Genomic DNA, 26,363 nt, shown 5'->3' with positions numbered 1-26,363 from the left:
AAGTAACTTTTCCAAGCTCTGGATGGCTGGCGCAACGTTGCATAGGATCAGGTTGTCAGGTTCCCGCAACATAACTGTCCTTCCCTTGCAGATGTAGCGGTGCTCGCAAGAGCTGCTTCTAGGCTGCAGCCATTATGGGATGCCTGGTCCTTTAAGGGCTGGCTGGCTGGCTCCGCCCCCTGCTTTCTTTGCGAATGTTGCGAGATCAAGGCAAGCAGGACTTTGCAGGTAGGGATTGCCCTGGGGGGGGTGGAGGAGGAGGAAGTTGGAGAGACACCCCCCCCCTCTTCAGATTGTGTACCTGGCCGACCCCAGTAGAGTAGAACCGCGGGACTCCCCCGCCCTTCGCCAGGAAGGCAGCCGGGAGAGGAGCTCCGTCGAGAGGCCGGGCAATCCAGGCTTTGCCGCAGGAGGGAACGAGGCCTTGCAAGCCTGGTGAGTTGCTTGGTTTCATTCCCGAAGCGTGTGGGAGAAGAAGACTGGTCAGCTAGCAGGGCGTGGAAGGGAGCCGGGCTGGGGGAACAGTGACGTACAGCGGAGAGGAGTCGGAGGACCCAGGGATCAAACCCCACATCTCTTCGTGTGTATGTTGCTGGAAATGGAGCGTCTTGGCTCTTAACTTGAGCCCCCCGGCAGCCCCAGAGCACCCGTTCCCAGGGCGAGATGTGTGAATTAAATATGAAGAGAGCACTCCTGAGCACGTTCGGAGTTGCACTCCGTTCCCTGCTCTGCACCTACAGCCTAGTCTTATACATTAGGAATTAGGAGACAAGAGCCGAACTTCGATACATTGCCACTCCCTGGTTAAAGTACCTGCATGGATTGTTGCAGTCACATGTTTACATTTTTAGGTGTATGTGCAAAAAAGGTGGCCCGTCAAGTGGCCCACAAGTTTGCAGCTCTAATGGTTCAGCCTTTGGTTGGACCTGGAGCTTCGTTTTCATCGGAGGTGGTGGTGGTGGTTCCGTAATCAGCAGGTGGCAACTATTTTGGATTAGTTAGTACAGCCTTTCCCAACCAGTGTGCCTCCAGATGTTGTTGGACCACAACTCCCATCAGCCTCAGCCAGCATTGCCAATGGTCAAGAAAGATGGGAATTGTGGTCCAACAACATCTGGAAGCACACTGGTTGGGAATGGCTGAATTAATAGAACGTGGGAGGGTATGTTGCTGCGGCACGCAAGGCAAGGGAGCAGAGGAATGTGTATCTGTTTCTCACCTCCCTCAGTCAGCACTGTGGTGCTTTTTGGAAGCCTGTCTTGTAGCAGGGCCAGAAACTTGCTGGACTAGCTTATCCTGCCCTGCATGCGGGCCGGAGATTAATAGTCTTTGTAAGTGTATGTATGTACCTTGTCATTGCTTCTCCTTTGGCCAGGTGAGGGTCGTGTGGGCGCACCTTTCTCTGACCGCCCAGCATGGCAATGAGGGACCTGGTGGAGCCAGAGTGTGGGGGCTCCAATCCTCTGATGAAGCTGGCCAGCCACTTCACTCAGGACAAAGGCCTGCAACAGGAGGGGCTTCAGGGTCCCCAGCTTTGGCCTCCCACTGGTCCAGTGGCTGAGGTGGTAAGTCTGAGACAGCCGGACAGTCTGTTTTGTTCTGTGATGTCTTGGGGCTGGGGAGCTGTTTATTGTGCAGGGGACTGTGTAAGGGTTGCACAGGAAGTGCTTCCTAGTAAGCTGGAAAGGGTGGGAACAATGCAGCTTGGGGTAGCATCTTGCTCCCTTCCAAGGGTGCAGTTGTTGGTGTCTGCCTGTTTAGGATCATCTCCAGGCCTCATGTGCTTTGGGTTTAGTTTTTTTAGATTTGTGTGTTGCTTCCCACTAAAAGTCCCAAAGTGATTAACAATCAAAATAAAAATACAATAATAAAATTGCATAACATTATTAAAAACAGAGTTAACAGTACAATCATATCATTGGTAGTGCCCCAAAGCCTGGGAAAACAAAAAAAGAATGTATTTGCAGAGAGAAAACCATGGCAAGGTTGGAATCTGGTGGGCCTTCCTGGGATGAGCATTATGTAAGTGTGAGCTGGGGAAGTACCTGGCTTACATCTTGCCTCTGCCTCCACATGGGCAAGCTGCTATTCTGTCAACCTTAGCCCTGCATCTGTATATTACAGATTGAACAAAGAATTGTTGGTCCGAGGGGTGTGCTTGGGTCTTTTGCACATCCCCTCCAGGAGAAAAGAGGATACCTTATCTTCTTCTTTTTGAGTCAGAAGGGGAAGCTTCCCTGGCCAGTTCTTAAGGGTAATTTCTCTGTAATATAGCCTCCCCTCTCCCCAGTTCTCTCTCTGTATGCTTTGAGAAATGTAGGGTTGATTAGTGTCCTTCAGCTTCTTTAAGTTCCCATTATTTAAGCTCTTTACATTTGTAGCTGCTGGGCTTATATATATTGTGAGAGATAGCAATATGGTGTACCTATATAATTATACACAAGTATACAATGCAAGATGCCTTTTAAACAGTCCTCGGTTATTGTTCAATTCAATTCATTTATTATCACAGTCGTAGACCAGCATAAAAAGTGTACAAGATAAAAACAGAGATAATTCAGTACAACACAGCACACTTAGCATAAGATCTCATTAAAACTGGATCCTCGTCATCAAATTAGCTATCGGTTTAACAAAGTTCTTCTGCAACGCATAGCAGCCGCACAGAAACTGGCAACCTTTGCTGATATCTGTGGGGTTTGGTCAGATAGGAGATAATCGACATAAAAAGATTCGTTTCTGCCTGGAATGTTTTTTAAGATTGGAACAATTAACAGTTCGAAGCTCCCGATAGAATGAGCAATATAGTAGTACATGACCCACTGATTCTATTGTCCCCTCATCACATGGGCATAACCTCTTACCATAGGGAATTTTTTAAAATCTGCCATCTAAGAGAGCCGAAGGAAGAGTATTAAGCCTGGCCAGCGTAAAAGCTATTCTGAATTTGGGAATGGTCAACGATGTTAAATAATGGGCGAGAATAAATGGCCTTGCGTTACATCTGGCAATTGTGTCAATTCTTCTATGTGATATGAAGATCAGAGGCTTAACTCGTTTATTCTCATGCGCTCTGGAGCCTGTGAATTGTAGCACTTGATCCCATTGTCCTTAGGTTCTCAAAGTCTGTGAGTATTATGGTGTCTATCCCTTCTTCCCACCACACAGATGATGATGATGATTATTATCTTTATTTATACCCCGCCGTTTTTCCAAAACAACCTGTCGTCTTCTCTTGCCCCATTCATAGGAAGTGCCAGGAGGAACTTGTAGCTCTTAAGAGAGCATGTCATGTAAGATGGCACACTCCTCGCTGTCTCTCAAACTATGTTTCCTAGCATTTCATATAAAAATGTTTGCTTTCTCTGCTTTGTGGGAGGGCTGGAGCCAGCAGTTCATTGCTGAGAATGTTGTTAGTTCTTTTCTAGCTCTACTTATGATTGGCTTCCATGAATCTTGCAATACCTGAGACCCCATATAGATAAAGGGAAATATGTTTGTATAAACATTCACAAGCGTGACCTGCATCCATACTCTCCCACTCACCCAGCCCCCTGGGGACCACATCGTTTTGGTTGGGTCCTAAGACCCTTTCCTCAAATCAGTGGCTATTGTCTTTGACAACATGCTACACCTCAGGAGGACAGTCTGAAGCCTGGAGCTGGGTAAGACAGGGGTGAAAGCTGCAATTACGCTGCACTCTGAAGGCATTTAAATTGCCTTGGAAGTACAATGCTACAACAGGCTCATCTCTCAATAGTTCGATAGTGGGGATTGTTTTGCAGTTGTGCTTTGGTTTGGAGGTACTTGGAGTATAGGATGACTGGGGGCCCCTGTTCATGCCAGTGTGCTTGCAATCCAGGGTGGGCACCAGTAGCATGTTCCAGTTTACCCCACCCCCCACCCCGTGTATTTTGCTGGTGAGTCTGCCAAGGTCAAAAGTCCTACATGAGTGTTTTATGTGCCATTTTGAGCCATTTTGTGAGTGGCGCCCTCAGGAGTTTCAAAATTTGAAATGTACCCCTTGGTCCAAAACGGTTGGCAACCACTGGCATACACTGAATAGGAATTATCTCCTCCTTGCCCTCACGTTGGAGAAACTGGCTGTTGCTTGCTTAGGGGATCTGGTGCCATTTAGGCAGATTTAAAAACTAATTATGTAAGAATCCTAGCTGCTTTGGAAGGGGCCTCTCTAAATGGGCAATGTGCTGATCCTGCTCTGAACATGGATCCACCTGTCACCTTGTAGAAAGGGAAGAGGAATATGTTTAGGAGCTATTTTGGACTTAATCGTAAATAAATCTTGGGAGATGGTAAGCTCAGTTTGCCTCATCTTCCTGTCTCCCACCCTTCTCTGTCTTGTTTGAAATTGATCATGTCCACTTCTGCAAATGTACAAAAGCATTTTGGGGCAAGATGAAACTGCATGGAGAAAGAAAAGCACAAGTCAATTTTGGGATGTGGCAAACAACTATTTATCCTTTAGGATTGCTGTTCTATTGCCACTTACCATCTTTTTCTTTTCCGTAGGTGCCCAAACCTCTTGGAAGAGCCTCTGAAGATGAGGTAAGACTTTCCAGCTTTCTGTTCTTTGTCTTCCTCCCTATCCCTGGCCTCCTCTGTATCGCTTCTGCTACCACCTCATGCCCACACATGCTCACATGTATATTCTCTGGCAGCTGGTGGCCGAGTTCCTTCAAGAGCAGAATGGCCCCCTGCTTTCCCGGGCCCCACAAACATTCAAGATGGATGATCTATTGGCTGAAATGCAGGAAATTGAGCAGTCCAGTTTCCGGCAGGCCCCACAGAGAGGTAAGATGGGTGAACTGGGAGTCATAGTGTGAAAAGAAACCAGCAGAATAATTGTTAGGTAGATGGGGTGATGATGGTGGTATCGTTTAGCTTCTTGTTGAGAGGAATGGATGAGAAGTGGATGGGTAGCTTTGGGAAGCAGATTCTGCTGTGAAATTGTATTTATCGCATTCTTGTGGATAGTAGGGTGCTAACACTTGGGCACCCATTCTGACTTCTTCCCATCTCCTATTCCTCAGCTCCAGGGGTGGCGGCCCTGGCTTTGTCGGAGAACTGGGCACAAGAGTTCCTTGATGTAACTGACAGTACTGTTGATGTTTCAACGGATTTTAATGAAGCCGATTGGTCCCAGGAGTTCATTGCTGAGGTCACAGGTGGGGCGGCTGTTGTAAGGGAATGGGCATCTCTTACCCTGCAGCTCTTACTTGGTGTCTTTAATTCTCACTTGGTTACTGGGTTTATCCTCTGTGAACTGTTTGCCACATATGTACACGCCCACCTTTTCAGTCTTCTTTATATATCTGATGAAGTAGGCAGGTACCTATGGAAAAAGCAAGGCCACTGTAGACGAGGCTGTCCAAAAAGCCCCAGGTGTTGTATTGGTGGTATAAGGAACTTTTCCTGTGCCATACCGTATTGTACCTTGTCTTTCTGTCAACCACTGCGCAACTTCTCTTTTATAGTCTATTTTATTAGAAACGTGCCTTTTCTTAACACCTTGCAGTGCCACAGTAGATTTAAGCCTTGTGGAACTGTGTCGGACCGTTGCAGAAAAAACAATCCTGTAGCATTTTAAGACTTAATCTATGCCATCATAAATTTATTTTCGCCGACTGGACTCCACTTTGTGAACCGTGGTTATCTTTCCTTGGCACATGTAGATTTAAGCCACTGCAGCAGCAGTAGACCGGGTGGCTCCGAAACGCCCTCTCCCCCTGAATAGAGCTCAGATAGCACCCTGGTATACACCATGGTTGCGGGGTCTGAGACAGGAGGTGAGACGACTAGAGCGCCGATGGCGGAAATCGTGCTCTGAAGACGATCGGACACTGGTTAGAGCAGCAATAGCTGCCTACCAGGTGGCAACAAAGGCAACCAAGAGGGAATTCTTTGCTGCCTCTATTGTGTCCGCAGAGTGCTGTCCCAGGAGGTTGTTCCAAGTGGTCCGAAGCCTGGTCGGTCCAGTTGCTCAGGAACCCATGGAACATTCTAAAGCCTCCTGTGACATGTTTGCTACACACTTTGCCGATAAAATCGAACGCCTGAAGAACATGATTCCGTACGTCGTGGATACAGGAAGTGAGCCAGAGTCGGCCAGTTGCATTCCGGTCTGGTGGGATTGGTTTCAGGCTCTTCCCTCTGAGGAAGTGGACAAGGTGCTCTTTACTGTGAAGCCAACCACCTGTCTATTGGACCCTTGCCCCTTGTGGCTCATTATGAGCTGCAAAGAGAAACTGAGTGAAGGGATCAAGGCAATGGTAAATGCATCCTTGGAAGAGGGTGCAATGCCACTAGCCCTCAAGGAGGCAGTAATAAAACCTATATTGAAAAAGTCCTCCTTGGATCCCCAAGAGTTGAATAACTTTCGCCCAGTCTCTAATTTACCATTCTTGGGCAAGGTGATTGAGCGAGTGGTGGCCAAACAGTTACAGACACACTTGGATGAAGCAGATTATCTAGACCCATTCCAATCGGGCTTCAGGACTGGACATGGAACTGAAACAGCCTTGGTCGCCCTGGTGGATGATATGAGGAGGGTGTTGGATAGGGGAGAATATACCCTCCTCGTCCTCCTGGACCTCTCAGCGGCTTTCGATACCGTCGACCACGGTATCCTTTTAGGTCGCCTGGAGGGATTAGGAATAGGGGGCACTGTTCTACGGTGGCTCCGTTCCTATCTCTCAGACAGGCGCCAGCGGGTGGCATTGGGGGATGAGGTTTCAGACCCTTGGCCTCTCACTTGTGGAGTGCCACAGGGTTCTATCCTCTCCCCCATGCTATTCAACATCTATGTAAAGCCGCTGGCGGCCATCATCAGGAGATTTGGGCTGCAGTGCCACCAATATGCGGATGACACTCAACTCTATCTCTCGTTTAAATCCTCACCAGAGTTGGCTGTGGATACCATGTCCAAGTGCCTGGACTCTGTAAGTGAATGGATGGGAAGGAATAGGCTGAAACTAAACCCCGACAAGACCGAAGTGTTGCTAGTGGGCAACAAGGGAAGATTGGGAGATATAGACCTGGTGTTCAATGGGGTAAGTTTGCCCCTGAAAGACCAGGTCCGTAGCCTTGGGGTCATTCTTGACTCCCAGCTGTCTATGGAGGCTCAGATTTCGGCTGTGAGCCGGGCAGCCTGGTATCAATTACATCTGATATGAAGGCTACAACCCTATCTTCCAGCTCATCTGCTCCCACGGGTGATACATGCTCTGGTCTCCTCTAGCTTAGACTACTGCAATGCGCTCTACGTGGGGCTACCCTTGAAAACGGTCTGGAAATTACAACTGATACAGAATGTGGCGGCTCGGTTGCTCATGAATAGCCGTCGCCGTGTTCATATTACTCCGGTGTTAGTAGATCTACACTGGCTACCAGTTATTTACTGGGCCCAATTCAAGGTGTTGGTGTTGACCTTTAAAGCCCTATACGGTTTCGGCCAAGTTTATCTGAAGGAGCGCCTCCAGCATCACCAATTATGCCGCCTGACGAGATCAGCCACACAAGACCTTCTCTCGGTTCCACCAGTTAAAACAGCGAGACTGGTGCGGACCAGAGAGAGGGCATTTTCGATTGTGGCCCCCACCCTCTGGAATTCCCTTCCTTTCGATCTTCGGCATGCCCCCTCCCTAATAGGTTTCCGCCGGGCCTTGAAAACCTGGCTATTCAGGCAGGCCTATGGGATCTCTGGGGCGGGTTAGTTATTAATGTTGTTATTAATTGGTAGAGTGGTGCTTAGACGATTGATGGTCTTATTGATTGTATATTGTATTTTATTGTTTTAATGTACGTCGCCTAGAGTGGCCGTTAATTCGGCCAGATAGGCGACTCATAAATAAAAATTTATGTATATATATAGTGTTGTGCAACCTGTTAAGGATCTTGTTCCATGTCCCACCCTTTCTTACCATTAGACATTTTGTGTGTTTCTCCCTGCCCCCAATATCCAATGTACATATGTTGTGGGTACAACCTGAACAAGGTTTCTCTTGTCCTTCCTCAGTATTGCATTGAATAAGTGTTTTTTTTTGCTATGGCAGTCTTCTAGGTAAGTCAGAATTAGGACCCTTCCTTAATTATCTGCCTTCCTGAATTTCTTCAGCCTGGCATTCTAAATCCTTTAGCAAATCTCTGTTGCTTTTCTCTCAACTCCCTTCTGGTATGTTTTATCCTCCTTAAAATATGGTAATCCAGTTGGAGGGAGTATCCCTGGGGAGGTGGGGGAGACTAATCTTTAATTAAAACCTTTAGTTTTACTATTGTGCCTTGGATTTCATGTTTGCTGGCTCATTCCTGAGTAAAGCTGGTTGTGCTTGAGTCCTGTTGATTTCAGTGTGTCTAACGTGAATTAGACCTGAGCCACTTTTTTTGTTTACACCTCCCCCTCCTCCGAAATGCACAGTTGGACAATACCTTCATTAATTCTTGAAAGCTTGCCACAATTTTCTGATGTTTTGGTTGGTCCACTGACTGTGGGACTCTTTTTTTCTTAATGGACCAACACAACCTTTGCTTTTCAGTTTTGCTAAGGCTAGCCAAACAGTGCTGTTTGTTTGTTGGCAATAGCGTCACATGTCTGTCTCTCATTTTTTATGATTACTGAACTTAGCCCCTCACAGAGCACAAGCTTTGCAAGCAGAAGGTCCCAGCATCTCTAGTTAAAAGAATCCCATGAAGCATGCTGGGAAAGACTGACTGCTTGATGAAGGCTTAGAGAGCCACTGCAGATATTGTCTAGACTGACCAATGGTCTGAGTTCTGTCCTGGGACTTGGTGTAAGGCAGGTGCATACGTGATCCTCAATAACTGTAGAACAGACTTTTCAGTGGTGTACAAGAGCTCTTCTTCTTCCTGTCAGGATTTGTCACTTGGGTTTTAAAGCCTGTTTTCTCCATTTCTGCAAAGATCCCTTGTCTGTGTCTCCTACCAAGTGGGCAGAAGAATATTTGGAGCAGTCGGCGGAGAAGTTGTGGCTGGGTGAATCAGAAGATCAAACACTGGCTGATAAATGGTGAGTGTCTATCTGCTGCTTCTTCCCACAGTGGTCAATGAGGTTATGGAATCTGATGCTCACTGCAGCTCTAAGTAGCGCGTTACCCAAGTTCTGGGTTGACAGATCTGTCTTTCTGAAGAAGTTAGCTTGTCCTTCTGCAGACCCAGTTGTAGAATTTAAAGTCCACCAGGACAAAGGAGTATATTTTTCAAAGGGCCTTTACGTTCACCAAGAGAGAGAGTTTCTGTATAACACAGTCCCTTGCAGTTCTCTAACACGTTGCCCTGTCACATTGCGTAGCAAGTGCCTTCCTTTGAACAGTGTTTACATATAATTTTAAGCGAAATAAAAATACTGGTCTCCTGCTACTGGGTCCCTGACCATCTCTTTATTGTTGTGTGTGTGTTTTCTGCATACATTGAATGAAGTAAAAGTGTGTCCCATGCTGCGGTCTGGAGTTCAGGATGGGTAATGGGCCTCTAAAGGTTGAAAGCACTGCTTAAGAAATTCAAATTCCCAGGAGACGATGGCTTTTTTTTTTGCTAGACTGTAGATCACTGTCCTTTCCCTTCCTCATGAAATACATGTTTAGATCTTCCATTCTAGTTCTGCATGAAGATGCTTCCAAGCCCAGAGCAATAAAGAGTGTCGAATGCTCTAACAAGTTTGCATACACCCACATCTGTCTTTTTACAGCTGCCAGATTCACCATGAAATGAATGGAGAAACGCACTTAAAGCTCTCTGCTACTGGGACTTTTATTCAACCCCTCGTGAACTATTTCTGTTCCTTTGGGCATGGTGGCTATAGCCTAGTTTGGTTTCTGACCTGGGTTTGGCACTGAAACAACTTTGGTTGCCTTGCAGTGGGAGAATAAAAGGGGAACTGTGGCTCTGCTAATTCTCTTGGTTCTCTTGGAGCTTTCGATAATCACCTACAACAGGGATTCCCAAACTGTGGTCTGTGAGCTTCATTCAGGTGTTCTGCAACATGTCTGTATTAAATATATTTATTTTAATTGTATTTTTAATTGCTGCTTTTATTTCTTATATTGTATTTTGTTCGGTTACAGTTTGAATTCTATGGAATGCAAATTGTAATATAATAAAAGAACAATATAAAATACAATTCAAAGTCATACAGAGTCTAGCACAACACAATACAATTGCTATAACAGGCAGCAAAACCATTAAGTGGTCCACCAATACTTTCAGCAGTTTTCAAGTAGTCCATGGGGAAAAAAGTTTGGGAATCTACCATAACATTTCTGGATAGGGAGAACCTGGCTACTGTTATCCGTGTTCTCTTAACTTCTGAGTTAGACTATTGCAATGTTTTGTACGTGGAGGTGATTTTGTAGGCTACTCAGAAATTTCTTTTGGTCTAGAATGTGACTGCTATACTGTTGACTCAGACTGGTAAAATGGAACATTTCTTACCCAAGGCTTAAACCGCCTTGTAAACCGCCCAGAGAGCTTCAGCTATGGGGCGGTATATAAATACCATAAATGAATCAATGCCTTTTCTGGTTTGTGGTCTGTTTCTGGGCACAACTAAAAGCACTGATGCTTAACTTGTAAAGCCCTTTACAACTTGGATTCAGGTATCTAAAGGACTGTCTTCTCCCACATGAGTAAGCAAAATACTGTTATCTTCTTCAGGGGCCTTTCATTTGGGGAGAGCCTTTTTGGTAATAGGGCCCAGGTCTTGACATCTCTCTCTAGAGAAGTTCACCTAGAGAGTTTGTCCTTTCAGGATCTGGTGAGCTTTTTTTAAAAAAAAAAATTTACCCATGCCTTTTAATTCCTTTGTATTTTTGTTTTGTTTCTTAATGCTGAATTTTTTAAAGGCTAATTTCTGCCCTTTCCACTGTCTTTTTAATGCTCTTATTAAACTTGCTGTGTATTGGTTGTTTTATTTTGTAAGGAACTCTGGGAGCTGCGTGGCAAACTGGAGGATTGGGAGATATGTATAAAGTAAATTGAATGTAGACTTTGTTATTGTGTCAAACCCTTTGCGTCTTTCTAGCTTGCTCCTGAACCCAGTATGTTCTTTCTAATTGTAGGTATGAGGAATACCAGCCTGAAGATGACCTTAAGAAAACTGCCAATGATTTTCTCTCAAAAGTAGATGACCCCAAACTGAATGACTCTGAGGTAAAAAACCCAACAATGACTAGAGTTCTCTTCATATGGAATTGGAACTGGGCACACTTGTTAGAAACTGATATGCCGAGTGATGTAACCAGTTCCACACGTTATTTTTTTACTTCTCCTTTGAATGAGGGCTGGTCTTTATGGGATGACCTTGCCATCTTGTTTTCACATAGAAAGGTATTAAATATCATATTCCCTAGAATATCCACTACTGAGTATATAAATGTTGGGTTTTTCAATATGAGAGTGTCCTGTCTCATGCATTGTGACCGCTTCTCACTATGAAAAAAAATTTTATGGTAAAATCACATTGTGAGGGCCTTACGATGTCAGTTCATGACGTGAAACTTGGCCCTGAGTGAGATGCATGGCATCCAACATAGCAGCTGTGACCTATGGCTCGGTCAAGCCTCTTGGCCTGCATTGAGTTTTAGATGGGGGCCCAACACTGGCTGTGCTCATTTAGCCTACTAGTTGCCTCATGAGGAAAGGGATGGTTAAGGTTGTGCTTTTTTTTCTTTGATTTTATTTCATAGACTGGGGGTGCTTGACCATCAAAGTACTAGTGTGATGTAGTAGATAGAGTTTTGGACTTGAGACTGCTGAGATCTGGGTCCAAATAGATCGTCACCCATGTAGTCCACTGGGCCATCTTAGTCCAGTCAATTTCTGTGTCCTGCTCAATCTACCTCATAGAGTAGTGGGCAGTTGTGGGGATAAAATGAGATAACCCTCAGGTTCATTGCTCTGAGATCCATGGAGAAAGGAAGCATGAGATTAAAATATGACTGTTGGTGCACTGATTGTGAGCCTCCTCATCACTGCTGCAAACTTCTGGCCTCCAGAAGAGAGTCTCCATTGAGCTTCCCTGTGAGTGGGCCCTTACCAACAGAAACCATTATTCACTGGAAACTTATTAAACTAAGCAACATCTTCTTTCCTCCTCAAAGTATTAGTCAGTTTATGTATGCATGCATATACATTTACCCCTCCATCTCCCCCTGCATCTATCCTCGTCCGCACTCACTCATTGTCAAACAGTAGCTTTTGTATTTTTAAGATCTGGAAGTTGGATGCTCCCAGGTCAGATCTGCCCCCTCCGATCTTCCTATTGTTAATCCAGGTCAAAATAGTGGTATAAAGAGTGTCATCCGTGTGGGAGTTGGGTCTTCCACCCTGATGTTAGCCTTGATGTTAGAAGAAAATCTAGTTTTTGATCCTGTGCAGTTGTTTTTAGTGGCTACCCCTTGAGAGTGACTTGCTCCCATGTCCCTTGTGCCCCAGCGAAGCTAAATGTGTCTTGTCTTTTTTTCCCTTTCCTACTGGCTGTGCTCAGTCTGGGGTTCAGGTTAGTCCAAATAGGAGAGGTTGTACAAGGGCTAAATGATTATGGTCTCTGCCTGTGTCTCCTTTCTTCATGCAGTTCTTAAAGTTTGTCCGTCAGATTGGAGATGGGAGGGTGTCCATCGAGGCCAATCGGGTGACCATTACCCCCAGAGACCAGGATCAGGCAGAACAATGGGCAACTGAGTTTATACAGCAGCAGGTAGGACTCCCAGCAGACAGAGCACTCTGCTGCTCAAGGGCTGTAAGCTTTTTGCTGCATGCTCTGTGTAGCCAGTAACTGCCCCACCCAGTGGTGGAGTGTGAACTTGGGCAGAACAGTGTGTAGTCGAGGCGCCGTAATCATTTTGTCTTGGTGGCCTGAATTTTTCACTCACGGTTATGCCTACAATCCTGTTAGCTGAGAAATGGGACAGAACTGCCCACTTTATCCATATTTGAAGGGCAAAAAGTACCTTCCTGCTATGTTCTCTTCTTAGAACACATCTGAAGCCTGGGTAGATCAGTTTGCACACTCTGGGGACACATTGAGCTTGAATACAGAGTTTGAGGAGGCCAAGACTGCTGTGGAGGTAATGTAACCACTTGCCAGGTAGGACCCTGCTGGAGTTGAGACTTCTGATGTATATGTATTTTTATTATTATTAAATGTATATCCACCACTCCTCCCAAAGAAACCCAGAGCAGCAAATGCATCTGTAATAAAAAATACAATTAAAAGATATTTTAAAAACTGGTAAAAACAGATTTTGGAGAAGGGATGTAACCAAATCATGTGTCTGCTTTGAGAGACCTGGAGGGCCCCCTCAGCTTCCTTTTCTCTCTTCTCCAGTCAGATGTGGATTTCTGGGATAAGCTGCAAGCTGAGTGGGAGGAGATGGCCAAGCGAGACGCCGAGGCCCATCCTTGGCTGACAGACTACGAGGATCTTGCCAGCTCCACTTATGACAAGGTATGCCTGCAGAAGGAGTTGGGGCTTTCTGCTTGCCCCCCTTCCCTGCCTCCCCCATCTCTTATATTTCCTATTCGCTGTGCAACTTTAGATTGTGAGCGAATGGACACACAATTAGATTGTGAGCAAATGGACATAAGTATATGTGTGTAAATGTGTTACAGTTTTTTTTAAAAATCGGTTATTCTTGGGCCAAAGGCCATTGCAGATACAAACAAAAGGATTAACAGAGTTAAAAAATAGAGCTATTTACAACAGATATAACATATAAAATGAGAAATCCAAATGCTTAAATAAAATTAACAGGGAATTTGATAATTTATAATCTAAAATCAGAGCATTTAGCAAAAACATTAAATCAAGGCATCCCCCAAACAGTCAACTACATTTTTTGCGAATTCTTGATGCTGCCAAAGCAAAGAGTGAGACTCTATAAGTTATAGTAATGTCTGTATCAGACAAAAGGAGAAAAATCACTTCTGGCATAGAGTTTAAAAAGCAGGAAGAAAAAATAAAACCCAGAAATTTAGATGGAGGCTCTGAATACAGTGCACAAAACAGCAAGTAGTGTGGCAGGTCTTTGATCTCCAGGGCTGTACATATATAGGAGCAGAGGGCCAAATGAGTCCAGGAGTATCTAATGGAGGGAAGACCTATCTCTACCCGAATCAGAGCTGCAGGTGTGCCAGGGGGCAAAATTAAAAGTGTCAGAAGAAAATTGTTTTGAAGAACCTCTAATTTACATAGCAAAAAATCATCCCACTGCCACGCCACATAAAATTTGGGCCACTACCGTACTCCGGTAAATTTCCAGAGCTGGGTGGACTAAACGGCCCGCTGCTGTGCAAAAGAATTTAAGGATGGCTTCAACAGTTCTTAAGGCAATTCCTTTGGTTGCTTCCACATGAGCTTGCCCAGAGAAGTTTACATTGTCCATTAAATCGTTGGTGCTTCATAAACACTGCCCTGAGCTCCTACTGGGAGGAAGGGCAGGATATAAATCTAATAAATAAATTAAATAAATAAAACAAAATATGAAATGTGGGTACAGTAGGGCCCCACTCATATGGCAGGTTAGGTTCCAGACCCCCGCCTGAAAGTGAAAACCGCCGAAAAGTGGATCACCTGTAGCGCGGGGGTCTGGGACCTAACCCGCTGATCGCACTTGAGGAGGAGAAGATCAGATCTTCCCCTCCTTGGGTGCGATCAGCTTGAGCGGGAGTCTGATCCCGCCAGAAGAGGAGAAGATCAGCTGTAGCACGCTGCAGCTGATCTTCCCCTTCTCTGGCATGACCAGCTGGAGTGCTGGAGTCTGACCGCCCCCGAGGAGGAAAAGATCAGCTGTAGCGTGCTGCAGCTGATCTTCCCCTCCTCTGGTGCAATCAGCTGGAGTGCTGGAGTCTGACCGCCCCCGAGGAGGAAAAGATCAGCTGTAGCGTGCTGCAGCTGATCTTCCCCTCCTCTGGTGCAATCAGCTGGAGTGCTGGAGTCTGACCGCCCCCGAGGAGAAAAAGATCAGCTGTAGCGTGCTGCAGCTGATCTTCCCCTCCTCTGGTGCAATCAGCTGGAGTGCTGGAGTCTGACCGCCCCCGAGGAGGAAAAGATCAGCTGTAGCGTGCTGCAGCTGATCTTCCCCTCCTCTGGTGCAATCAGCTGGAGTGCTGGAGTCTGACCGCCCCCGAGGAGGAAAAGATCAGCTGTAGCGTGCTGCAGCTGATCTTCCCCTCCTCTGGTGCGATCAGCTGGAGTGTGGGGAGCTCCAGCCCCCCTCCAGCTGATTGCCTCGCTGGCGCCGTATTAACGGAACGCCGAAAAGCAGGGCTCTACTGTATCTGCAAAACTGGGGTGTGGAGCAAAGGGGAGGAAGTGTTTTGTGTCTTCCCTGTCCCACAAACTACTCCCTCCTCCTTACCTGCCACTATTCCCACAGATATACCTTAATCGTTTCTTTCTCTCCTTTCTCTATTTGGCCCGGGGAAAGGAAGTAGCCAGCAGTTAAAGGATGTTACCAGATGGCAACTTTGGGTCATCTTTCAGGGCTGGCCCCTTTCTGCTCCCCCAACTAAAAAAAAACCCCTGCAATGGAGGAGCTGAAGAGTGAGAGGAGAGGCCTGCCTGCTAGCTCTAGGGAGCTGGTGGGCAGGAGGCTATAGAGTCCCACTGCAGTTCTTGGCAACAGGATTTGCTGAGCACATGGCAGATTCTTGCCCTGGAGAGAGTAGCAGCGGTTTGGCTTGGATAGAGGAGAGGGAGTGGAGCAGAGCTTCTATCTAAGCTCACCATGCCCCTGTTGTTTGGTTGAACCTCAGGCCCTAAGGCAAACAGTGGGCTCGTGCTGGCTAATTGGTCAGACAGTTTATCAGTGGGTCAGAGTTTATCAGTCAAGGGGCCAACACCTGTACACTATCTTCGGTACAAGTATTATGTTTTCATCGCTATGATTTTTAGGGTTGGGGTGGAAAAGGGTCGTTCTGGAGTCTCCATAGTTTTTCTGAAAAGGGGGAAGGCCTTTATGGATAGTACAGACTCTTTCCTACCTTGCCAACCCCCCCACCCCCAGTTTGCAGCCCTTGGCGGTTACAATAGACAATGGCAGGCAGTAAAATGTATGTCACCCTTAGATTTGAAAAGGAAGGGATGGATAGTAAATGTGATGAATGGTCTGTGTTCCTCTGCCCCCTGAATAAAATAGCAAATGCTGTTGTTGCAGGATCCACTTTAAAAACAACAACAACTTTACTCTCCCTCCCTGATAGGGATACCAATTTGAAGAGGAAAATCCCGTGCAGGATCATCCACATGCTTTTCAGGAAGGGCTAAAGTGCCTGGAGGAGGGTGACCTCCCCAATGCTGTCTTATTCTTTGAAGCTGCTGTGCAGCAGAATCCTGATCACATGGAGGTGAGTGGAGGAGGGAGAGCAGCTCTTTGCTGTTCTGTTCTGTTAAATAGGATCAGGTTAGGGTGGTGAGTGCTGGTGGGGCTCTGCTGTGCTGCAGAGAATGATTTCAGCAGTGATGACTGCATGGTACGTGAAGAACGGTTGGCACAGAGTCTGGGTGTTTTTCCATAACATACTCTCTAACCAGTCTACTTTAGCATACAGTGCCAATTAACGCAAAGGCTCAGAATATCGATTTTTGCATGTGAGAAGCTCCTTCTGGGAGGAAGGGTGGGATATAAATCACATTATTATTATTAATAATAATACCTTCCTGTGTGCACTTCTGTGTCCACAGTGAGATTTGCAAGAGCTTCAAGAGGAAGCTGGGAAAAGGAGCTTGAGTAGCCATTTAGATTTTTGGACGTTTCACACTTCCAGAATGAGAGAGACGTACCTAAGTACCCGTCTATCAGATTCCTATGTGGTAGTGCCAAATTCAGGCTGCCAGTACAAACAAGGAATATAGTTTCATAACCGTATCACATATTTGTGTGCACTGATTCCAGGTACAATGAATGAATGGAAGATGACCAAGGCAAAAGGGACTAGCCAGCACTTGGCCAGAGCAATGAAGGTGGACAGGATGACGGTGATTCCCACAAGTATATAATAATCTAAAGAACTGCCTTTGCCAGCCTATAAGCATCACTGCTGTTGCAGTTATGTAATGGGATGTAGTAATCAAATGCTGGCAAGCGCAAAAATCATGCGCCACATGAGCAAAGGTAGTCATTTAGTGATTATAATGGCAGCATCAATAACATGCTTGTGACTCCGTTATTTACAAACATTTTTGGAGGGGGGCAGCTCTTTGGCATGTTCTAGGTTTATGAGGACCCCGTTTGCCCCTTCCACCTTCATTGCTTCACAGAAGCGTTACTGATTTTGTCTTCGTTGCGTTTGGTTCATTCAGAATACTTGAAATTAAAGAAAATGTATTTAAAAATGTGTCTGGGAGTGATGAACACACTTCTCATTCTCTAGTAAATATCCAATGTAACTTGTACAGGTCAGTAGCCCTAACTTGGTAGGAACACAGGAAGTTGCCTTGCGCCAGGCCCGACCTTGGTCCATCCAGCTCAGTATTTTCTCTCCTGCCTGGGAATGGCTCTCCAGAGTTTCAGGCAGGAGATGCCAGGGATTGAACCGGAGACCTTTTGCGTGAAAAACATGTCGTCTACCACTGAGCTACAGCTGTTTCACAAACAAGTTAAATTTTATGTAGTTGAACAAGATACACATATACAGTAGGAACAGGAAAATAGGGAGAGCTTATGTACGTGCTGGACTAAAGGTGTATACATCAGCACCATCTGCTAAATGGTCAAGATTTCAGATGTTAACACAAGTCTTTTTCAAACCAGTAGTTAGATAAAAACTTTCCATAAAGTTGCTGCCCCTCCCAGGAGATGCTTCAGCACTATTCTTTTTCACAATCTTCTTCCTGCTGACTTTGTGATTCCAGCCTATCAGGGAACATATAGTCAGCAAGATGACTTCACAGCACCAACGCGGGCAAAGAAAGCACTGTATTGCCCTCATTCTGAATGGTTGCATTATGGGAAAAGGCATGCATAGGCCTGGCTGGCTTGGCACTGAGCGGATAAATTTCTTCTCTCTTCCTCCATTTTTTGTCTTTCAAATCACTGAAAAGATGCACCCTTTGGGGACACACAAAAATGTTTCAAAAACTAGCCCCCACCCCCTTTCAGCTCAGCTCTAAGCAGGACGAAAGCAGCCCACACTCCTTGTCATGTCTCTGTGTTAGGCCTGGCAGTACCTGGGAACGACGCAAGCTGAGAATGAGCAGGAGCTTGCAGCAATCAGCGCACTCAGGCGGTGAGTAACCTGCCTGGTGTAGAAACACCTTGGGGGTTGTGCTTGTTCTTGATAGCAGAGGAGCAATGTCCTGGTACTTCTGCCCTATCCGAACATGATGTCTGAAACCAAATAGCTAGAGATGCTGGTGATATACTGCAAGTTAAGATCTGACTCTTCCATGACCAGAGTCCTAGTGGAGAAACATCTCTCTCTCTCCACCCCATCCATCATTTTATAGCCTCTTGTTTTGTTCGCTCTGCAGTTTTTTAAACTAAAATGGTTCAGATGTTTTAGCCTTTTCTTGTAGAGAAGTTCCTCCCAAAAATTCTGATTTTTGTTTGTCCTTTCTGGCACTCCTTCGTTATTACTTTTTTTGAGACAGGACAACCTGAACTGTACATAGTATTCTAAAAGAGGCTGCACCAAGCTTTTATGTAGAGCCGCTGCAATTCTGCCCATTTTATTAGCCAGGAACAGCAAATCCTTTGTGTATAGCTAGCAGAGCAAACCATACAAGTTTTGCGAGTGGGATCATAGAGTTGGAAGGGGCCTACTAGGCCATCGAGTCCAGCCTCCTGCTCAATGCAGGAATGCAAGTCAAAGCATACCCGAGAGATGGCTGTCCAGCTGCCTCTTGAATGCTTCCAGTGTTGGAGAGCCCACCACCTCCCTACGTAACTGGTGACATTGTCATACTGCTCTAACAAAGTTTTTCTTGATGTTCAGTTGAAATCTGGCTTCCTGCAACTTGAGCCCATTATTCCGTGTCACGCACTCTGAGACAATCGAGAAGAGATTCTGGCTCTCCTCTATGTGGCAACCTTTCAAGAACTCGAAGAGTGCTATTGTATTTCCCCTCAGTCTTCTCTTCTCCAGGCTAAACATGCCCAGTTCTTTCAGTCTCTCCTCACAGGGCTTTGTTTCCAATCCCCTGATCATCCTTGTTGCCCTCCTCTGAACCTGTATTTGATGTAAAAATAAAAAGATTTTTTTTTAAAAAAAATAATATTATGGTCATACATATAATTTGGCATCAGCAGAAGTGACACTTTGAGACAGTACCACCCGTATCGGGTTTGACACTGTGCTCTAACTGCAGATTAATAGACTCATGAAGAAGGAAGGATGAGACCTGTGGTGTATTGACAGGTGGGGACAGGAAAGCAGAACCAAAAGAAGGGATGGGAAGCTGTGAAGAATGAAATCTTCCCTTGGTATGATCGAAGGGAAGCCATAGAGCTCCCTTGCAGTTACTTGAGCCTTTTGTAGACACTCTCCACACCTTTTTAACATGAAAACTTGAAAGTTAACAGGACAGAAAATGCATGTCCATCTTTGGGTGCTGCCCAGTTGGTGCTGACCCATAGCAGGGTCATTATTGACATTCAGGAGGAATCGTAGAACATTCCTGTTCACCCAGGTATTTCATGGCTAAAACATACTGTTCCTTATAGCCATGAAATTATTGGCTCTGAGGGCATGTGACTAAATATTTTTAGATACCTTTTATTCATTTTTAAATTGTGTTTTGTTGTTTGTTGCCCTGGGATCCTTTGGGATGGAGGGTGAGATAGAAATTTAATAATAATTTCTAATGCTTATTTTAGAGAGCTGGTCTCTTCCCCAGAGCACGTGACCCCATAGAGCAACATGTGGCTTTCCAGATGATGTTGAACTTCCAGGTCCTGTCAGCTCTAGCCAGCATGGCCAATGATCAGGATTGATGGGACATGTCATTTGTTTTATTTTATTCTGTTGGATTTGCATCCTCCTGAAGGGGGCCCAGGGCAGCTAGCACCATAAAAATAAAAATTAAAAAATTACATAAAAAATGTAAAACATTACTTGGAGGATTAAAAGAGAGCAGTTAATACCTGTAGTGCAAAACTTCTTCACAGCTACCTTCTAAAGGCTTGGACAAATTAAAAAGTTTCAGTGTTTGGCTTGAATGTGATGCCCAAAGAGGGGAACTGACTTTTTTTTTTTCCTGGAGAGAGTTCCACAAGTGGGATGTCACCACAAGTGGGATGTCACCACAGAGAGTGCAGTGCCCTGTCACAGGGTTCCCATCCCCCTTAACGCTCCTCTCAATGGGATCACAAACAGGGCTTCTTCCCCAAGTTCATGTCAGAAGAAACTGGAGAAGGCACTCTTCAAAGTAGGTCAACAACATATGGAGGCTTTCCAGCCCTGCGGTTCAGCCATTTTACCTTCTCCAGACCTGTTTGGTGTTACCTGTGTTCTCCCCTGGTTGCACTATGCATTGTGGCTCAGTTAGAAACCTCCTGAGTTATTAGACCGCTTAAGAAAGGACTTCATCCTCCAAGAATGTTTGCACCAAGTTGCTCCTGGGATATAACCTTGGAGACAGCTATGACTATTCACACCAAAACCCAGGTAGCATCTCTGCTTGGTGCTTTGCTTGCTGGGTTTGGTAAAGACAAAATAAGTTTCTTTTAAACGGAAAAACGCCCTTTCCCTGAGATGTCTGAAGCAATGTTAGTTTGAATATTCAGTCTTTTGCCTGGAAAAGCCTCAGCCCCCCTGCTTGAAATGGAGCTCCCTCTATCAAAAAAATTGGCTGCAGCCCTTGTAAACATGCTGGTCCACTTGATTTTATTATGCATTTCCAAGCTCAGACATGTCTTTTGAAATGGGAGTCTTCTGCAGCCAGCATCTTTGCAATAGCTGTGAAGATCTATCGTTTGGAGAAGGGCTGCATTTCAAAGAGGGAGCCTAGATTCTCTGAGCCAGCTGGGCTGCTTTTTGCAGGTGGGGATGTTCTGAGAGGAGGAGAGACAGGAAGCCTGCCCTCTCCCGCCACTCCTCTTCCTTCTCCTGAGGATACCCTAAAGATCTCCCTCTGCTTTCTGAGCTATACGTTTTTCCTTCTTTCCCTCAGGTGCCTGGAGTTGCAGCCTGGGAACCTCACTGCGCTCATGGCTTTGGCAGTCAGTTTCACCAACGAATCACTGCAGAAGCAGGCATGCGAGACTCTGCGTGACTGGTTGCGCCACAAGCCGGCCTACAGTTACCTGGTGGAGAAGGAGCCTGAAGCAGAGAGCCCTGGCCCAGGCCTTGGGCCCTCCAAGCGTATCCTGGGCTCCATCTTAACTGAGTGAGTGTGTGGAAAAGAGAAGAGGGGACGGAACTGGGGAAATGTGGATGATGCATGGGGGAGGGAGGCATAGCAAAGTTTTGAGTCAGGGTGGCTCTTCATTATTTTGTACACCTCTTTGTCCTATCCTTCTGCAGCTCGCTCTTTGTGGAAGTAAAGGAGCTGTTCTTGGCGGCTGTACGTAGCAACACATCTGCCATGGACCCTGATGTGCAGTGTGGCCTGGGAGTTCTCTTCAACCTGAGTGGCGAGTATGAGAAGGCGGTGGATTGCTTCACAGCTGCGCTGAATGCACACCCAAATGTAAGGAATGAGCCAGCTGGGCTGAGAGAGGGGAAGGAGGGTTTGTGGAGGTGTGGTAAGCTTGTGCCTAGGCTGCACCACTGGGCTGACTATAGGTGGGGTGTGTGTAAGACTGAATGCTATCCCATACAAAACAAGTTGCTGTACATATAAAGCTAGCATGTCATGAGGAAACGAGTTCCGACTTAATTACTCCTTGAGCTGCTAATTTGTGTGCTGGGATTTTTTTTTTCCAGAATTGGGGTGTAATCTTTTTGCCTACCTTAAGGCAAAGGCAGGTTCATAAAGGAGGAGGCAGTTCTTAGGTTGCTGTTCTTCAACCTTGGGTCCCCAGATGTTGTTGGACTACAACTCACGTCATCCTTGGCCATTGGGTAAGGTGGCTAGGGTTGATGGGGTTTTTAATCCAACAACATCTGGGGATCCAAGACTGAAGAACAGTGTGGTATCCAGATTCCAGAGGGTTGAGGGTTTTAAACTCCTAAACACCAGCATTTTGAGTTGGGCCCCGAAATAACTATGCTACATTGGTACTACTGAACTTTATGAAATACATGGGAACTTGAGACATATAGGGGTGACCAGGGGGTCTTAAAGACTTTGAAAGCTGGAAAAGAAATAGGGTGTTGCTGAATGGGGTGGGCAGTCTCTGTGGAGACATCCCACTTGAGATTGCATTTGACTCTTCTTTTTGTCTCTTTGCAGGATCATCTTCTCTGGAACAAGCTAGGAGCCACCTTGGCCAATGGAAACCGGAGTGAAGAAGCGGTGGCCGCTTACAGGCGTGCGCTGGAATTGCAGCCAGGCTACATCCGCTCCCGCTACAATCTGGGCATCAGCTGCATCAACCTCGGGGCCCACAGGTGAGTAGTGTGGGCATGGGTGGTGGCTTAAGGGTTGGCACGGAGCAGGGAGGGAAAAGAAAGGCAGGCTGCCTCTACCCACCAGCTGTTGACCAAACATTAGATCTCATGATCTTGTGAAATCACTGTTGGTCTCTTGTGATGGGGTTGTGGCAGTTCCTGTGAGCAGTTAGTGGAATGTGGACTGAATGTGGACATTTTGGAATGTGGACTGAGTGAGGTCCTTGTCTGCTGTGCTTATCTGCGTACGTATCAGGAAAGTCTGAAAGCATTTCCAAGAGCCAGAGAAACTAACCAGAAGTGACTTAACAGCATCATTGCCATGTCAAAATGGTCACATTCACTCATCCTTGGTGTTGAATGGTTAACGGAATGAGATATCTATGCCTTTTTATAGCTTGGATCAATCCATTAATCTGGAAGCGGTGTGGAGAGCATTTGTTTAAGTCTGCCGCTTACATGTTCCTTGTTTTCTGATCAAGGTTTCCTATTACTCGGGGCAGAAGCATCTTAAATTAGTGATGCTTCTGTGCCAATGAACTAGGATCTGTAGGCCATGATTGGCTTCTTGCCCTGACTTTATGGTGTGCTGGTTTTAAGGGAGACTAGAGCCAGTGTAGCAGCATCCATTGCGGTTTTATAGCTTCAAGGGTGCTGTGTCTGACAGGCGGGGCATGTTAGAAAGGGTGGTATCCTTGGACTGCTGCCTCCATCTCTCCATGTCTAATCACCTGATACTGCTGTCTTAACAGGGAAGCTGTGGAGCACTTCCTAGAGGCCTTGCAGATGCAGCAGAAGAGCCGGGGCCCCCGAGGCCACCAGGGTGCCATGTCCGACAACATCTGGAGTACCCTCCGTATGGCGCTCTCCATGCTGGGCCAGAGTGACCTTTATGGGGCGGCTGATGCCCGGGACCTTCCCACACTGCTACAGGCTTTTGGCATTCAGCAGTGACTCTCGGATGGGCTCCCCTGTGAGTGCAGGGTGGGCCCTCATCAACTCTGATCTTTTTCTTTCCTCCTCCCACCCAGCACACACACACGCACCTCATTCAGGCAGTGTCCTCTTTCTCTCTCCCCCCCACGCCAAAAAAAAAAAAAAGTTTCAGAGAACCACACATGCATCCATTTTCAGTCGTCTTCAGTTCAGGGCCAATCACGCCCTCATGTTTTGTGTTGGACCTACCACTGTAGAATCGTAATTTGTGTTCACGAGCAGTTAACTGGCTAGTGTTGCCTCTCTTAGTGTTCTAGATTTGCTCTCTGCAGGGGAAGCAAATCCGTTGAGCAGGAAAACGTTTATACTTCTGCACTAATGTTCAGTGGGCCCAACTTCAAAACAGCAAACTGCTTCTGTAGCGCCATGCCTACTGTACAACTAGAATGTTTTTGGGATAGAGGAGAGAAACTAGATACGTGTGCTAATGTTGCACAGACTGAGTGGTACTGTCTTTGGCTTATCGTTGTACATGGGAATTCTATTTAAGAGAGTATTTTTCAAAGGGATGAATCATGGTGTGGAATTCTGGACTCTCGGCTTCACAAGGTGCTGCCAACTTCAAGGTACAATCCAAAATGACTGGAAGTACCTCACTGAGCACCAGCACAACATGTTTTCTACAGTGCTTGTTTCTTCCCACCCTATCCAGGGAGGTGAGTGAAGGAGTAGCTCTCCAGTGCTATATGGATGCAAGTAGGGATGCATCTGGGGTGGGTAGCAGAAATGGGGTTTAATTTGAAGCACTTCACAAGTTCATGACAGGATCTATGTCTTCATTATCCTTCTGCCACTTCATTATTTTGTAAAGTAAAAGGGGACTGGTTATCTCTGTGCATACAGTTCTCCCCTTCTGTGTAATTGGCTCTTTAATTATAAATATCTGTATATGATTTTTGTTGAGAAAATGTTTTTAAATTGTAAAATATTTTGTATAATAGAAGGGAAAAGAATTAAACCTGCCAAATTATGCTGCCTACTTTTCATTTTGTGCATGAAAGCTTTCCAGTATTAGAGCATCAACATTCTCTCCCCATCCTTATATCTGCATATATTTGAAAATCCAGAATAGGATTCTCCCTCCCACTCTTTTTTCTTCATTTAAAAGCCCTACTCTGCACAGAATAAAGCTAAGTTAACTAGGGACTGTCTGATGCTAATTATCCTCCAACTTTTGATTCTAAGGGTAGAGACACACTTACTGTTGTGCCAGTTCCAGTGCATCTGAAAATGGGGGCACACAGCGCTAGTCAAACTCTGTCCCTTTTTGCTCTAAAACCTGGTCAGATCAGCTCTAGTGGGCTTTTTTTTAAAATTCAGCTTCAGGCAGATTTTGCAACTGATTGGTAGATCAACCTGTTGCCTCTGCAGGTGTGGCCAATGGAAACGCTTTGCTGCGGGTTCAGGCAGGGATAGTGATTGGTTCAATGCTTTGCTGTGGGTGGTCTTGCAAGGTCTGAAGTCAGTAGTGGGGAAGGGAGGTGTGTCCAGCTGAGGGCAGAGTCACTTCAAAACGCAGCCAGAAAAACCATTCTAGTGTGCCCACAGCCTAAAACACAAAAGGTAAAGGTGTCCCCGCACTTGTGGTGCGAGTCGTTTCCAACTCTTAGGGTGACGTCTTGCGACGTTTACTAGGCAGACCGTATATATGGGGTGGGATTGCCAGTTCCTTCCCCGGCCTTTCTTTACCCCCATTTACCGACCACGGGTGGATGGAAGGCTGAGTGGACCTCAACCCCTTTTACCGGAGATTCGACTTCCTCCTTCCATTGGAATCGAACTCCGGCCGTGAGCAGAGCTTCGGCTGCATTACCGCCGCTTACCACTCTGCGCCACGGAGGGTCTAAAATCTATTTGTCAGAAGACAAATATGAACACAAAACATGAACATTTTGTCTTCATTTGTGGAATGAAGCAGCACCTTTGCATGCTTCTCTTGTTTGTTAAACTCTACTCTTAATGAGGAATCATCTCACAAAGTGCTCTAGATGAATCTGGCCTTGTTTGATCTTGCCCTCTGTCTGTATATGGTTAGCTTAATTGCATAGATTCTTCAGCAAATTCTATTCCAAAAGTAAGCGCAGGTCTTTATTAAAGGGACAGGGGAGAAACACATGGGAGGTAACAGGCTTCAGACTGTACCTAACTTCAGCGTGGTTTTACTCTTAATGTTCTGATTTAAGCTGCAGAGGCAAATAAAATATGATTGGGAAGTAGATTATAATGCTTAGCATTTATATTGTGCTTTTGAGTGTTCAAATGAATACATGGCAATCCTTATGCTGAAACCACTTTTTTAAATCCCCAAATTGCAGGTGGTGAGGGGCGTGAGACCAAAATACCAGGTTATTGTGTCCCTAAGGCCCTCTCCTGATGAGCTCATGACTGAGGTGAGCTTTGAACCCATCTTTTTTAAAAAAAACCTTTACCTTTTTAACTGCTCTTAAAAAAAGCCCCATTCAGTAATTTTTATACTGAATATTATTCTCTGAATTCTTTTTCAAAAGGGCATGAAGCCCTGTTGAGATCATACTGAATCTTGATTCTGTTTTATGGTGTTGACTTCCCCTCTCAGCTTCGTATCATCAGCAAATTTGATAAGCGTCCTCTCTGCTTCTTCATCCAAGTAATTTATAATGATGTTTGAGCAGTACAGGTCATAAGACAGAGCCTTGTGGCACTTCAGTTGAGACCTCCCTCCAGGTTGATGCAGAGCCATTGCTGGGTACAGTTGTTCAGGCAGCTGCAGATCCATCAACAGTAGTATCATCCAGCTTACATTGTACCAGCTTGTTAACAAGGGCATCATGGGAGACTTTTGTTAATTTGCTTTGCTGAAATAA

The 26,363-nt window shown here is 45.7% G+C and overlaps 1 protein-coding gene across 3 annotated transcripts; it reads left to right on the top strand.

Annotated features, from left to right (window-relative positions):
* Window positions 1-130: 130 nt before the first annotated feature.
* PEX5 (peroxisomal biogenesis factor 5) lies at window positions 131-24,490 on the top strand. 3 transcript variants are annotated; one of them, XM_061636608.1, is made up of 16 exons: window positions 131-228; window positions 1,376-1,565; window positions 4,531-4,566; window positions 4,680-4,812; window positions 5,052-5,186; window positions 8,938-9,043; window positions 11,091-11,181; window positions 12,605-12,727; window positions 13,005-13,097; window positions 13,358-13,477; window positions 16,234-16,377; window positions 18,188-18,258; window positions 21,143-21,358; window positions 21,496-21,661; window positions 22,367-22,524; window positions 23,277-24,490. In XM_061636608.1, the coding sequence occupies exons 2-16, from the start codon at window positions 1,416-1,418 to the stop codon at window positions 23,476-23,478; spliced, it is 1,944 nt and encodes a 647-aa protein (XP_061492592.1). In that variant the 5' UTR covers window positions 131-228; window positions 1,376-1,415; the 3' UTR covers window positions 23,479-24,490. The 3 variants fall into 3 exon arrangements, with proteins under 3 accessions (XP_061492592.1, XP_061492583.1, XP_061492601.1); XM_061636599.1 differs by having other exon boundaries at window positions 175-435; XM_061636617.1 differs by lacking the exon at window positions 12,605-12,727 and having other exon boundaries at window positions 175-435.
* The last annotated feature ends 1,873 nt before the right edge of the window (window positions 24,491-26,363 follow it).

The sequence above is a fragment of the Rhineura floridana genome, chromosome 1 (genome assembly GCF_030035675.1).
Source record: "Rhineura floridana isolate rRhiFlo1 chromosome 1, rRhiFlo1.hap2, whole genome shotgun sequence".
Classification (NCBI taxonomy): domain Eukaryota; kingdom Metazoa; phylum Chordata; class Lepidosauria; order Squamata; family Rhineuridae; genus Rhineura; species Rhineura floridana.
This window is presented reverse-complemented; position numbering and strand designations above follow the sequence as displayed.